We start from the raw sequence: 15,724 nt of genomic DNA, 5'->3' as shown, positions 1-15,724 counted from the left end.
TAAATTTCAGATTTCCCACAACGTTTACACTATCCGTTGTAGAATCGTCGCCGTGGCACCACGTGATTTATGCCGCGGCGAAACCTTTCTACAACGCAAGGTAAAAGCGTTGTAGAAGGATGAACCTCGCCGCGGCACGATTTCAACCTCGCCGCGGCGACTCTTTCTACAACGCTTCTTAAAAGCGTTGTAGAATCCATTCGCCGCGACGATAGTCATCTCTCGCCGCGGCGACATTATCTCGCTGCGGCTAGAAATATTCTCCGCCGCGGCGAGAAGGATACCGTGACCAAGCAATTTTTTATGAAATTCCTCGCCGCGGCGATGAAGGAATCCTGCCGCGGCGAGATGATCCTACAACGGTTATAAAATCCGTTGTAGGACCTTCTCGCCGCGACGAAGACATATTCTCACCGCGGCGAGATTTTTTAGGTTTTCCCTATACACGCGCAATAATACATGGGGGATTTTGGAATAATAAGAAAAAATGAAACACAGCAGTATGCTCGATCGATTCTCCATCGCTCTCTCTCTCTCTCTCTCTCTCTCTCCCTTCCTACGAAAATGGCGACCGAAACACACACACCGATCGTCGATCTGATCCCAATCCTCCAAAACCCGATCGCCGACGAGCCTTCCTCCGACGATTAAAGGACCTTTGTTGCCGTCGCCTCCGAAGTGGAGAAGAAGATACGCAGAGCCGAGCGATTCCGGATCTCCGTACAGCTCTCCGAGAAAGAGAAGCGCAATTTCCGAGCCGAGAGGTTTATCTTGTACTTCTCACTCATTCTTGTCTTTTTTTTTTTTTTTTCAGAATTAGGGCTCGTTTTTAGAGTATTCGATTAATTCTATTTTGAAATTAGGGTTCCTAATGTTTCATCGTACGAAAATTAGAGAAAGCTAGGCTCGTTTTGGCTCTGGTTCTGGAAGCCCTTTTGTTTCAGCCCATTAATTTCGTGGGACAAGAAGTAATCGTCGTGAGGAGAGAACGCTCGAACTCGGAGCACCGCCACGAGGTAATAACATAGATTGTTCTATGTGAAGGTTGATAATTTTGAATCCATCTGTATGTTTCAATCTAGTTTGAGTTTTGAATCTCGGTTATGAACAAAGAACTACTGAATCTCATTTATCATATTTAATTTGCTTGAATGGTAAAATCTTTGTTTTGTGTCCCCTAACTGTTTGATAAATTTCTTGAACGAATTTTTTTTCACGAGTTCTTAAAAATGGTTTTGATTTCTAGGTCCGGACCTTCACCGAACAACCGATGGGTTGATTATGTAAATGTCTTCGTGTATTTTATGTGTGGTCCTTTATGTTCCCATAAATCGAGACCTGAATTCACAGATGATCGTTTCCCTGGACTAACACTGTTTCCATGATCAAGATAACTACTATCCCCGGATGCTTCAGAGTCTCTTTCGAAACAGGACGAGAACAAGCTAAGTTGATCTTCTTCTTCAAGTAGTAGTAATTCCGGCTCATCCTCGGAAGAGCAACATATATTCTGGTTCGTAACATTGCTTTCTCTTGATTTATATACCGCCTCGGCTACTTCTACTTCATCTGAAGATGAAAACTTCAGGCATTGATCATCTAGCATAGGATTAGATGAGGATTTCTTTGCAGAACACCTAGTGATACAAAGGAAAATCTTGAACAGCATGAATAACTTCTAAGAAAGAAAAAGGATTAGGTTTGTTTAGGGCTGTGATTCTTTATGTGTGGGTCGACTTTTTTGTCAATATACACCAAATAAGTTAGGCTTATCACTGCGTGTGTGATGAACCATTGAAGTTATATTTCAGATTGCATACATTTAAGTTATGAATCTGGTAGATATTTGTTTTATTTTATTTTACTTGCTGCCACATGATATTTTTATTGTACTTTCTAGTTCATGATATTATTATTTATCACAGAAATTGTTGGTTGTAACAGGGCTGAGGGTGGAATGCTGCACATACATAGGAATGTGGAGGACACGAAAAAGGCTTCGTGGGTTTCACTCTCTTAGCATTTAGCAGGACATATCTTCGCCTTCTGAAATCGGCCAAGATTTCAGAAGGCCAACCTGATCGACCAAGATTTTAGCTAATAGAGCACTCGGGTTAGTGTGTGATTTGACTTGCTCACATTGTCATTGCTTAGCTAAGAGTACTTCCATAATATCTAGACAAAGAATAGACCTTTGATGTGATAAGCATTTTGTTTTGTTTTGACACGAATGCTTTGTTTATATAAATGACTTTACATGACCTTCAGCAATTTGGATTTTGCTAATTCTAGCGCCCACTCGAGCAGGTCCACGAGCGCTCAGTAGGCCAGGTCCGAGAACTAGAGCATCCGATAAATATCTATTGGTGGTAGATAGATTGTGTTGTTGGTAGATAGATTGTATAAACACGTATATTTTTCTTTTTTACTATAATGAATCTGTACGATTTAATTTTTTATTTGAATGAAATGTATTCTGTTAATTGCTATTCTTTTTCTGGAAACAATGGACTAAAAATAAAGAAAACTAAATTTGTAAAAAAAACCAATTTAAAGTCGCTAAAAAAGTGACGTCTAAGCTCTCGCCGCGGCGACATATATTTTTTGCCGCGGCGAGATCTTTCTACAACGGATATCTGATCCGTTGTAGAATGTCTCGCCGCGGCGAAAAATATGCGTCGCCGCGGCAAGAAATTTTGGTCTTTTTTGGGAATTCGACAATGGAATTGTACCGTTGTAGAAGCTTCTACAACGCTTAGATATCCGTTGTAGAATCCAAGCTTCTACAACGGATTTTAAGCGTTGTAGAAGCCGTGAAGCTTCTACAACGGATGTCTAAGCGTTGTAGAAGCTTCTACAACGCTGGATTCTACAACGCTTACTAAGCGTTGTAGAATCATTCTACAACTGTTTTTAAGCGTTGTAGGATCTCAGTTTTGTAGTAGTGATAATAAAATTGCTCGTATTCTTATTTAATTTTTTCATTAATTACTTATCATAAATAGTTATTTATCATTTCCATATGATGTCTTTGTGAGATTCACAAATGTAAATAAACCAAATCAAATGCCTTTAATCTTTTTGTTTTCTTCATGATTGTTGAGGCTCAGAAACAACATCAACATGGCGCAGGTTGGCCGAGAGGCGTGGCGTGAGGGTCTCATGTGTGGCATGGGCTTGAGGCTCTTCGTCGCAAGGCTTGGCGCGAGAAGCCAAGTTGGCATCGCATGAAACTTGGGCGAAACGTGGCACGACATCGGGCGGTGAGGCGTGCGAGACCCTTAACGATGGTTTTGTCACTGCCCGAGGGTTTGCATATGGCATTATGCTTGCCGAGGTTGCGTATGGCAAGGCGTGTCTAGGGTCTTGCGCAAGCATCGGGCAAGTGGTGTGATATCCACTAAAAGTTTAGTGTTATCTCGGGCAGGGCACAACACAGTAGCTTAGTGCGAGTGGGGTGGCATGCACCACTGGCGTGCACGATGGGCTTGGTGATGGTTTGGCCAAGGATTGGCATGAGGTTTGCCAAGAGTCTCTCGACCGAGGGTTTTGATTCTTGACCGAAGGTCTTGGTTTGGCCGAGAGTTTTGACAAGAGTTTTTTCAACAGTCTTAAGGATCATGTAGCCCCAAGGTTGACTTTTCCCACGGTTTTGCTAAAGGTCTTTTCTTGCTTTGGACTTGTTATGAGGATTTGATTTAACAATTTTGCATGAAGACATGACTCGGGATAGGTCTTTGAGACATGATTTGAGGAATTTTTAATGTCGAATGTGGGCTTGAGCCTTCTAAGACTAGCTGTGGGCCCACGTGTTTGGACTTTTATTGTCGATTTTTGTCGTTTTTCTACGACGCTATAATAGTCTACGGGATTCAATGAACTTGTTGAGATAGTCATGGTTCGTTGAATGAGTTGAGCTAGAAAAAGCTGAGCTCACAAGATTCCTCGAGGCAGGTTAAGCCAAGAGTGGCTTAGCTCATTGTGCCCTTCATGACGGGGATGCGAGAAATGTCTTAGCTCGTCGTGCTCTTCGTGATGCGCTAGCCCAAAAGTAGCTTAGCTCATCATGTTTTATGTATCAAGCAAAGCTATAATTGATTTAGCTTGTCATGTTGTTCGTGGCAGATTAGGCCAAAAAAAGCTTATATTACTGTCTAAAATTCTAGGTTGATCTTCAAATGGGCGATGTTGATGTTTAATACTAGGTTGGATTGAGATTTTAGATTATTTTTGTTCATAGACTCATACTTTTTTTTAGCTCAACAAGTCTTTCTTGATGTAAGACGAAGTCCAACAAAAAAAAAAAAAAAAAATTAATATATTATATATTTTTGGGGTTTTTGAAATTTATTTTTGGTATATTTTGAATTTAGAAAGAAAAAAAAATAGAAATATCCCAAAGAATCCTAAAATGTCCAAAAACTTCAAAATTATCTCATAATAAAAAAACTTCAAAAATGCATTGAAAACTTCGAAAAAACTTTCTAATAAATGTAGAACTATAATTTTCCTTCGTACTAAAATAAAATATGGAATAATTTCCAAACTTAGGCCTATACTTTCTCAAAGTATTCCATTAGTTTGGAAGAAACACTAATGAAATGACCATTTAAATTGTGTACAAGGAAACGTAATGAAAGATGATTTTGACCTAAACAATTATTATTATTATTATTTTTATCTGAACCTAAACAATTAAATGGGATTGACTGATCACGTATGACACGTCGTGTTTTAGACTGTACCGAATGAAACCATGCCACGTCATGGACAACGCTGATGTGTACTTCGTTCCATGATTTTTTTTATTTCAATTGAATTTACATAAATACCACTGTAGTACATAGACAACCCGATCTTGTAAGCATGGCGATTTCAGTCATTTAGTATTCTGCTCTTATTAATATAAAAAATAAAATAAAAAATAAAACTGATCATCCTTTAGTTTGGAACTTTGGTATTTTATTTATGTTTACTTTCTTTTTAAGATTTTAACAAGAAATGTTTTGTAATGTTAAATCTTAAAAGAACGTCGCTGATCTTATAATTATCACCAGTAAATACACATCAAAGACATAGCCAGAGAAGATTTCGACTTTCCGAAAATTTGAAGATCGAAGTTTTTCACTCTCTTGATCTGCCATTGGTTCAAAGCTTCTCTTCTCCAAGCTCTCTCGACCGCCATGGCTGCTCCTTTCTTCTCTACGCCTATTCAGCCTTACGTATATCAGGTACAACTCGATCGCTCCTTGTATTTTGGTATTCGATTTCATTTTTTGATTAATTTGATTCTATTACTTGCAGAAGTTTTTATTGTTGTTTTTGGAATCTGTTTTGCCTCTTCTTCTTCCTTAGCGCTTTTGTATCGGAATTCGAGTATGCTGTTCGATGTCAAATTATATTAGGATGAATTTTAGGTTTAGGTTGGTCTGTGCTTCTAAATTTTTTTAGGGATTAAATTAGGGTATACATACTCTATGCTTTGTGCTTATTAATTTTTCGAAGATCGCTTGATTCTGCTCGGAATTCGGTTATATTATTTTTCGGATCATATCCATGACAGGGTGTTGTTTTCACCTTGAGAATTGATGGATATGATTTGATTGATAAAAACAAAATAAAATGGTCAAGCGGTTTATATTTCTGTATAACTGTGTGTGTGTGTGTGTTTTTTTTATTTTTTTTTGGAGTAGAGTCCGCAAGATGCTATGATTCCTTTCCAAATTTTAGGTGGTGAAGCTCAAGTGGTTCAGGTAAATTCTCATCCAAAATGTGTAGTCATATATCTTTTTTATGTCTATTATACTCGATCTTCGCTGCTTCTAGGTTGACTTTATTTTACTTGCAAATGCAGATAATGTTGAAGCCCGAGGAAAAGGTTGTTGCGAAGCCTGGTAAGTTTTTTTAGAATGGAATATGGTTCGATTTTCTTTTTTGGTTTTTTATCCAGTTTGTTTCTTCTTTAAATTCAAGTCCATGTCTTTTCAAAACTATAGCCGATGGGAAAGATAGTTGTCGATTGTTGATTGTATGAATGATGTAGTTCCTCGCGGAAATGGAGTAATATTTCTCTAGGAAGGAACTACATCGTTCATATAGTCAATTGTTATTCCTACAATTTCACTTCCAGAATCATCATCCAGCATTCGATTGTCGTTAATTTGCAGGATCGATGTGCTTTATGTCCGGATCAGTTGAAATGGAAAATGTTTTTCTTCCGGAAAATGAAGTGGGAATGTGGCATTGGTTGTTTGGAAAAAACATTACAAGCATAGTTTTTCGTAATCCTGGACCAAGTGACGGATTTGTTGGCATTGCTGCTCCTTCTCTTGCCAGAATTCTCCCGGTTTGTGCTTTAAACTTTGAACGTTCATGTGCTTAGTTTAAGTCGAGTCTTATTGTTGATCTTACAATTATGATTTCAATCATTATCAAATACAGCTACTATATTGCCTTTTTAAACATTGTTACTTCTCAGATTGATTTGGCAGTGTTTGGTGGAGAGCTCTTATGTCAGGTACTAGTTACTTGTAATTTTTCTGTGGAGCCTTTATGAATGTCCTTTTCTGGTGTCGTTCGTTTATTTTTGTGTATGAATATTTAGTAACCTTACAAGCTTCAGCATATTGTCCGACTCCAATTGTATTTTTGTAGCCAGATGCCTTTCTATGCTCCGTCAATGATGTGAAAGTCACTAACACAGTCGATCATAGGGCACGTAATATCATTCTTGGCGCAGAGGTACTTCTAGAAGAAGAATATTTCTTCTATTTTCTGTTTGTTTGTGTCGTATTCTTTGTGATTGAATTGTTTATCCTGAGAAAATACTTCTGAGTTGGAAAACATTTTATTTATCTCTCTCGCATTTATTACATTTTTTTAGGGATTCTTAAGGCAGAAGTTATCTGGTCAAGGACTTGCGTTCATTCTTGCAGGTGGCTCAGGTAGGCTATTCTATCCTTACAGGTATTGACATATTTAGCAAATTGAACAAAAAATATTCAACTTGGCAGGGGATACTATGAGATCTATTGGGTTCTTTTGTTTGTAGAATTTTGATATACATAATTTTGGGTAAAAACATGGTGGATATGATACAATGGCACAATGCAAACTGGGTATATGCCTTGATTTATTCACGATAAAACATTTCAGGTCCTCTATATATCTTCCTTTGTTATCATTTCTTTCTTTGAGCCTTTAAAGCTGTTCCTTGACTATAAGAGGTTGCTAAATAATTATGCTTCTTGAAGCCTGTTCTAATAATTGTGGATGTGGTTTCTTTTTGTTTCTAGTCGTACAAAAAAATCTTGAGGTCGGCGAGGTTCTAGCAGTTGATGTGTCTTGCATTGTCGCCGTAAATTCCACAGTCAATGTCCAAATAAAGTACAACGGTCCAATTAGAAAAGCAATGTTTGGGGTAAGCGACGTATTTACATCTTGTAGCAGTTTCATTCCCTTTTTTATTTGCCTTTGATTTTTTTCCCTAAGGTTTGGCTTTAATCTATTCTTCCTTACAACTTGCGAGTCTTTTAAATATATGGATTGAATTATAGCTAGGTCGCCGAGTTTTTGCAGATATTTGTTACGGCTGCCACTTTCAGCCTTTTGGTAGTCGCAGGCTAAAGAGTAAAGTGGTCGTGTATAGATCTATAATTTTATACTGAAAGTGACCTTTTTGTGTCATATTGTTTACTTTACTATCTCATAGAATTGTGCAAGGAAATGAAATGAATCTCTTTAATGCTGGATTTATCTTCCTTATTAAGGCCCCTTTAGAGTTGATTTAGCAACAAACAGTCTCTGCTCTAGGTTGAAGCTTCATTGCAACTGGGATGATCTTACCACTGTGTAATTCTTTTTTTTTTTTCTGCTCAAGTCGATGATATATAACATTAAGTTTGACCAATCATTATTAATAATTTCATAACTTTTAAGAAATTTTCCATGAAAAATGAGCTATTCTTCGTCTCTTTAATTTTTATGACAACAATTTGACCTTTAATTTTGCTTGCTGTCAAAAAGCAGGGTGAGAATCAAGTTACAGGTATTTTAACAGGGCCGGGTATTGTCTTCATCCAAAGTTTACCGTTTCACCGATTCTCCCAGCGCATTGCGAGGTAGTTCTGGACCCATTCATGAAATGACTCAAACCCTAGGAAAAATCAATAGCATTGTAACATTTCTGTATTTTTTAAAATGATATATTTATAGTTTTATAACAAGTTATTGATTCTCTATGGTTTCACAGGGCAGTTACGGCTCCGAACATGAGAGAAAATCCAAAGTTTTTCCTTCAGATAGCCATTTTCTTTTTTCTGGCATATGTTGTGATTGTATCTTCATTGATCTTGACTGATATATAAATCTCACTTCTCTTTTTCTTCAATTTTTCACCTTCTCACCCATACCCAGAGCCCGCATTCCTGTTTGTAGGCGTTGGTTCAATTGTAGGCTCGATTCAATTCCAATATAATCAAAACTACAGAGACCAGAGGCTTAAGTTAACGTTGATTTTATTGTTTTTTGTTTTCCGAGGTTCATATAATTGAATTGGATTGGATGTGTTTGAATTTGAGCATGAAACAAGTTGGTGGGCATGGTGCACTGAAATAAACATATAACACCTCCAATGACAACATTCGAATATTTTTAGGGAATTGGACCTGAATATAATTTGTACGAGAAATGTACAAAAATATTAATGGTAATTGCTGCTGGTAGTTGTTTTTGTACTTATCTCAAAATTAGCAAATGGTGAAAATAGCGTTTTTTAAGTTGTAAACCAGCATATACACGAAGACGACGAAACAATCAGATAGGAAATTGGCCTGCCAATGCTGCTTTTGATTCTTGTCTAGTGATTTGGGGATCTGGGTTGCTTAGTTATTGATGAGGCTATGTTGTGAGGCTTTGATTGCTGGGTTAGCTCTTGGCACTTTGGGTGAAATTACGTGGGAACATCATTGTTGGGTCTTTGGGATGACTTTCACGCTCCTGGCGTTTTAGTTGTGTACTGGGGTAATGTATTTGTTGTGCCACTTGGACGACTTTTGCGCTTTTGATTCCATTCTAGAGGAACGGCTATGTTGTTTTCCTAGCATCTTCTGTTGTGTCCTTGGCATTATTTTGTGATCCTCTCACTTTACTTTTTTTTTTTTTTTTTTTTTTTTTTTTTTTTCATTTTTGTTATTATTTACATGTCCTCCCTAAGTTTGTGCGTCTTGCTTATTGGAGGACAACTCTTTGAGAAGGCAGGGGAGAGTCACTTTATGAAGATAAAAAAAAATTGGTATTATAGCTCTTTTTTTACAATATTTTTACGGGGCTGAATTTTTTTGGTGTCAACTTTTTGTTGCATCGCGGTCAGGGGTTGCGACTTTACCAGTCACTCGACTATGTAACATGTGCATAAGTAACGTTGATTGGTCCTCATAAGGACTGTCCATGTGGCTGCATTTCAGATGGAGATGGTAGTTCGAAGTCGATTAAAACTAATTGAGAGTAGGTCGTCTCAACTAAGCCCCCTCAATTTTTTTTGTTTGTTAAATAGTCGATTATAATTAATTAGCCACTAATTTTATCAACAAGAATCAGTTGACAATTTTGTCCAAATAACTCCCACTCATTAATTGTCAATTGGCGGAAATTATTTGGGCAAAATTTGTCAAGTAATTGTTGTTAATAAACTCAGTGGCTAATTAACTATAACTACAAAACATTGGCTATTATGCAAACTTGATGTTTCTATATAGCTATTGTTGACATGAGAAATCACCTTAAAGAAATCTTAACAATTCACGAGGAAATCTTCGATTTAGATTTGTTAATGGGCCTCAGAATTCAGTAATGATGTCAAATCAAATCTGAAAAAACATGAAACAAAAAGAAGAATGATTGAAATGAACCATAAATAAATCTAAACGGTGGCGCAGAGCCTTTTATCGAATTATAATAATCGAGCTGTAAATCACAAGAACATGAGAGCTCAGGGTCGTAGCATAGGCATAGAAAATAAAATAACAAGAGAAAAGACTCTACAATATGCTCCCAAGTCTTCTACTTATAGCTTGAAAACGACTGGTGAGTTCTGATTCTTCAGGGCCACGTCGCGCGTCGGAAGCGGTCTTCGGCATCCATCAATTGACCTGTTCTTGGAAGAACGGTTGAGTGGATCATGCGTTGAAAGGCCTTCAGTGTCTGAGTAACCACGTAATTGTTGAAGGAGCGCGTCGTCACGTCGGACCGAGCTATTACGAAGTGAGCTCGGAAAATGCTATACGAGTTGACTCGAAGAAAGCTCAGCCGCTTAGCAATTCGTGGTCCCGAGATGGAGCCTGAAGAGAGTCGACTAGCTCGGTATCCTTTTGTGGGCTTTTCATCTTCTTTGGGCCTGGGCCAAATTTGTTATTTGAGCCCATAAATTTAATATAAATGGAGGACGAAGTCCAATATTAAGTCAGTCCCCTAGTTTATTCAGTACAGAGTAGTGTATAAACTAGAAGAAGTGCATGGCGCCTGAGCTTGAAGGCTTCATATGGTATGAAGTTCCCTAGCTCGAGCTCATTCGATACGGTGTGCCAATGGAAGGCACTAAAATTGGTATATACAATATTTTATTCGAAAAAGAGTAATGATTCCCCTCGAAATCATCGAGGTAGTTAAAATTCGATAATATTCCCTCGAAAAAGAGTAATATTTTCTTTTTGTGTTCATCAAATTTCTTCTTTTTCGCTAAGACCAATCAAAAAAATTGAATTAATGGCTTTAAACTCTCGTGGAAAAAGGTCCGGGCTCCTGAGGATGAACATCCTCCTGGTGAATTTCTTCACCATTGTCCCTTGATCTTACTCCGTATTAACAATTTAGGCCGCATTTTCCAAGCATACAACATCCTGGACGAGATCGGGTTGATCTTGCTCGAGCCCGACGACAAAACCGAGACTGCCAATTTTGGGTTCTGTTACATGCACAAAATTTTCTTCGAGAAGTGCGAGCTTCGATTCCCTCTTCCTCCTCTTCTTCTGAAATACACTTCTTGTTGGGTGTGACTCCACCCCAGCTCGTGCCGACTTTTGTGAGAATAGTCTATCAGGCTTCTTGTCCTCACGAGCGAGTAGGGCATCGAGCTAACCGTCTCGGACTTGATCCATTTGGTCACTACAAAGAAAAAATTTCACCATCCGGGCACTCTTTTACTTGTCTTGGAAGCCTCACAAGGGTTTAGTTTTAAGGCTACCCATCGAAAGATGACCGGTGGGCGAAGAATTATTTCTATTTTCATATCTCCGAGCTCACCGTAGGCCAATATGTTCATCGACTACGGCATGAATGCACTCATGAATCGGATATTTAGATTGTTTGAATTTGGGAGTTTCGATATATTTGTTTGGTTTTGTAGCAATTTCTAGTTAAAAACATGCTTTGTATTCGGAGATTGGAATTTTATGCTTTGCAAAGTATCATGTTTTTATTCCCACAAAAAAGAGAAACGTTGTAGTAGTTATGTGATTGTTTCCATAGCTTTTGGGTTGAAAAGAGTTGGGTTATTATTGTTGATGTGTTTCATTTCATGTTTGGTCTAAACGACGAAGAGGTATGTGTCTATGGGAAGAGAATAGGAGTTTATATATACCACCGAGCATACTCATTTTTCTCTTCGAATGTTTTTTTGTTGACTTCTTGTAAAACTCATCGTTATGGCTATAGAAACAAAAAAAATCCAATTTATTTAAGGGTAATTTAGCAAAATAGCCAACTCAAACCATTAAAATTGCTAAATAGCCAAGGTTTTGTAAATACTAAGTAAATAGCCAGTTGTCATTTAATACACGTCCAAATTTACAGAAATACCCAAATATTTTCCCGCCCAATCGTTGTGGGAGTAAGTATCTCTCCCCTCCATCTAGCGAATCAGATCGACCAGGCCCACAGTGAGTTCGGCCCAAAAGAGAAGATAATCGTCAGTTCGGCCCAAAGCCCAGTTCGGCCTAACAAACCTAGGCACACGTGAGAACGGTCCAAGACATTATTTCGAAGAAATAATGAATTCGACCCAGGCCCATAGACGTTCCTAGATAGTCCCGCCAAGGAATTTGAAGTTCGAAGTCATCAAAGAAACGGTCAAATCGCCTGAAAGAGTGGAGATGTGCGCAAGAATAAAGGATCGAAGACCAGTTCTGTACATACAGGTGCCTCGATCTGAAGACGAAGAGAAGTTAGCGAGATAGCTATAAAAACTCATTCCATCTTCATTTTGAGGGACAGATTTTTTGGAGAGAAATTGCGATATTGTTTTCTGAAGTTTATTTTCTGCTCATTTCCATTCGGATTCTATTACTCTTATAGAGTTTTTATTCAATTATTAATAAAAAGAAACTTCCTTTCGCTCCATTTATATTTTTATTCGTATTGTCTATTAACTTCTTTCGGATTCCGGTTCAATCTTCATAATCGGATTCTGAGACCCTCAATTTACATAAATAAATATACGAGATAACTCGAAATAATCTGGTATAGATTGTTGGAACGAGAAATCGGCTCAACAATCGTCAGACCTGCTTACTAAAAAAAAATTAAATTGATATCGAGATTTCTGAGAATTGAGGACAATAATCACATTTATTTGAAACCGTTCACCTTCATAACCGCATATCTCTCGGTCATAAAAAAAAAAAAAAATCTCCCGAAAGTTTTCCAAAAATGCTTCACTCTTCCCCGACGAACTCTATTCATCTCCCCCGACGAGCAATTTCGGCCATTAAATCTCAATATGGTATGCATGTATAGATTTCTTCCTATTGTAACTTGTATTTACAATTTTTCTTCATCGATTTACACAATAAAACAAGGAAAACATGATTTTTTTGTAGCGGTTATGGAATAAAGGGGTTTTACTAATTTCCGACAAAGATTTACACATGATGGAAAGATAAATCTGGGTTTTTGGGTTCGATTTTTGAAAAACATGGATTTTGTGTTAATCATCTTCCTTTAGGATAAAGATTCATATATTTACTGCATAATATGTCAATGACTTGTGTGTATTTACTAGTGAACGAGTTATACATAGCTTGTGGTCTAATTAAAAGGAAAAATGTGTGCATGTAGATGTCAATGACTTAGGTGTGATGTTGTTGAAAAGGAATATGATGTCTAGGTATTTCAGATGTTATTATTTCTTTGTTAAAACGTGTATTTACTGTCGAAAATGTCAATTAAAAAGTTGTGACGAAGATATTTTCATGTATTTACCGCTGAATATGTCAAGCTATGAATTTGTTATATCTAATGAAATTGGAATATTAAAGCGTATTTACTGCAAATAGGGTTAATATGACTCAACCACAACGGCGAGAGCAAAAATAACTGCCGTAAAAAATAAGACGCTTACAATAATGTCGTCTACCGAAAACAGTTTGTAAATCATGTTGATTACATTATGTATTTACACCACCTGACAATGGATTATGGTTTTCTAGCCATTAACGTTCAAAAATCTCAACTGCAACAAAACAATGATAGTAAATATACGTAAATACAATAGTAATTTTATGAAAACTTGTGCGAAAATAGCCTAAAATTTCAAAAAAAAAAAAAAAAGAATACAGACCTGATTCATTCAGAGTAAATAGGGAAGATCAATATAACAACTATTAACGAAAATCAAACTAAAAAGTAAAGAAATAATCAAAACAGTATATAAGGAATAAAAATCAAATATATAAGGAAACAAAATAACAATGCACAGCCACATTAATTCAGTTGCTACATATAAGGAAATAATTAAACAACTAAATCGTGTACACACATAAATTCGGCAAGTTCAAATTTAAAATTCTGGAAAGCCTAAAAAATTCAAATTTCAAATATTTTCAAAATTCAAAACTCTAAAAGGACAGATTTCGAAATTGAAAAAACATCTAATTGGGCCACATCATCCGAGTGGCTTACTTAATATTTACAAAACCTTGACTATTTAGCAAATCCCAACGTTTGAGTTTGCTATTTTACTAATTTTTTGTTTATTTAATCAGTATGTTTGACTCTTGTGCTACCAATAACGAAGCAAAGGTGTTAATGGCCGGACGATGAGTAGCTTTACTTTTTCGCTAACCATCATTATGCGATCTCGGGCTTTGATGATACCCATGTGAGATCATGATAACCATTGAATTAGATGTCTGGGAATCGAGCGCGTATCAGACACGAACAATCGCTCTGATACGACTCGTTGAAGATGATTCCACCATATAACCATATTAGTGCGGAAAAATAATTAATTACGCTGATCATAAGCTAATTAAATTATGGTTATAATTAATAAGATCTAGTTATGTTTAATTAATTTAATTTACGAGAGCATATATGTCAAGCAACCGATTTGAGAGTAAATGAATACTTACATTGATTTTCGGTTCAGCTACAGAACGCTCCTAAACCAATCGCGTACTCCTTGCGTCGTCTTGATGAAGGACTCGAGGATGACACCTTAGTCTTCCGAAACGTAATCTCCGAGACGAATAAGAAAGATGAGTGGGCACAGTCTTTATCTCACTAGATCACGAAACTAGGTGTTTCGAGATCTCTCTCTTATTTTACTAAGAATGGAAACGAATTTCCGAGGGGAGGGAGAGAAAATTTCGCACGTCCAAGAGAGAGCCACGAAATTATTAGGTCAAAATCCTTAATTTTTGCCTTCTCATGAACCCCTATTTATAGTAGTAAAAATGAGATATTCATGGAATCTTCCAGAATATTTTATTTCCTTTTATTGTGTTCACACTGGTGGATTAAATCTAGGCCATTGGATCTCAACAAGTGAATCCTACTTTTTCTCTCATCCATCAGATCAATATCTATGGGATATTATTCTCTATTTAAATAGAGAATATTTTATTTAGTGAGATAATAAAGGAGAATATATTATTTCCTTTAAATATATTATCATATATTCTCCTAAATACTTTCCTTTAAATAATGAGAGAATATAGGACAATATCTTATATTATTCTCTCTCCTTTATTTAAACAACTAAAGAGAAAATATTGGTACATACCAAATTTGAAAATTTCGAACTTGATGGCACATGGCCAAGGGGATTTGCGCAAATCCTAGTGCCATAAACCCTATTTCAAATTTTCCATGTGTGCAAGGCCCAATTGCTTAAAACCCAATTAATCATTTATTTACTTGGTCCAACAATAAACAAATAATTAATAAATGCTTATTTACTTGATCAAACAATAAATAAACAATTCTACCATAAATATTTATTTAATTATGCGAATACCCGTTTTCCAGAATTAATGCTGTCAATCACAATTACAGCAAGTGAGATTAATAATGATAAATATTATTATACGAAAGTTCTTATCCGCATTTATCAGAGCCGAATCGGGGACTATGGACCTAGTAATAGAAGCTTAACAAATCCGATGAAAAGACGAAATAGTCTTTTCTCTTTTTCCATCGATTCGTCTAATCTTGGTCAAATACTCCACCTTGTAAGCCAAGACTGAACTCTCCTTTAGACTAGAATTATATTTACTCATCGTGACGAGTGTCCACTGATATAGTCAGTTCGTGATCAAGATCCTCCAGGTTCAACCCGTATCGAGAGAAGTCAATTTATTCCGTTATACTTCCCTTGATACATATCAGCCCTAAGCATTGTTGCTTCCCCAGCGAAAGATTCTTTCGAACGTTACTTACTTCGAAAGTG

The 15,724-nt window shown here is 36.7% G+C and overlaps 1 protein-coding gene and 1 long non-coding RNA gene across 3 annotated transcripts; both read left to right on the top strand.

Annotated features, from left to right (window-relative positions):
* Window positions 1–1,371: 1,371 nt before the first annotated feature.
* On the top strand, window positions 1,372–2,517 carry LOC149404490 (uncharacterized). The gene is made up of 3 exons (XR_016295506.1): window positions 1,372–1,513; window positions 1,945–2,113; window positions 2,308–2,517. It is a non-coding gene; the product is annotated as an uncharacterized LOC149404490 (long non-coding RNA).
* A 2,421-nt stretch (window positions 2,518–4,938) lies between these two features.
* LOC149404489 (Tryptophan RNA-binding attenuator protein-like protein) lies at window positions 4,939–8,508 on the top strand. 2 transcript variants are annotated; one of them, XM_089606904.1, is made up of 10 exons: window positions 4,939–5,231; window positions 5,694–5,753; window positions 5,855–5,894; window positions 6,168–6,346; window positions 6,479–6,517; window positions 6,655–6,741; window positions 6,884–6,944; window positions 7,296–7,420; window positions 8,029–8,120; window positions 8,252–8,508. In XM_089606904.1, the coding sequence occupies exons 1-10, from the start codon at window positions 5,184–5,186 to the stop codon at window positions 8,364–8,366; spliced, it is 846 nt and encodes a 281-aa protein (XP_089463030.1). In that variant the 5' UTR covers window positions 4,939–5,183; the 3' UTR covers window positions 8,367–8,508. The 2 variants fall into 2 exon arrangements, with proteins under 2 accessions (XP_089463030.1, XP_089463028.1); XM_089606902.1 differs by having other exon boundaries at window positions 8,026–8,120.
* Window positions 8,509–15,724: the final 7,216 nt, after the last annotated feature.

The sequence above is a fragment of the Urtica dioica genome, chromosome 2 (assembly GCF_054948205.1).
Source record: "Urtica dioica subsp. dioica isolate 48M chromosome 2, U.dioica_male_clone48M_v1_H2, whole genome shotgun sequence".
In the NCBI taxonomy this organism is placed as follows: domain Eukaryota; kingdom Viridiplantae; phylum Streptophyta; class Magnoliopsida; order Rosales; family Urticaceae; genus Urtica; species Urtica dioica.
The sequence above is the reverse complement of the archived record's forward strand: the minus strand, read 5'-3'. Positions and strand labels throughout refer to the sequence as shown.

What these genes read in the sequence shown, in the direction of transcription:
- LOC149404489 (XM_089606902.1), top strand. Translation starts at nt 5,184, where the DNA reads ATGGCTGCTCCTTTCTTCTCTACGCCTATTCAGCCTTACGTATATCAG. An exon ending in TTCAGCCTTACGTATATCAG is followed by an intron (nt 5,232 to 5,693) that starts GTACAACTCGAT and finishes TTTTTGGAGTAG; the next exon opens with AGTCCGCAAGATGCTATGAT. An exon ending in GTGGAGAGCTCTTATGTCAG is followed by an intron (nt 6,518 to 6,654) that starts GTACTAGTTACT and finishes GTATTTTTGTAG; the next exon opens with CCAGATGCCTTTCTATGCTC.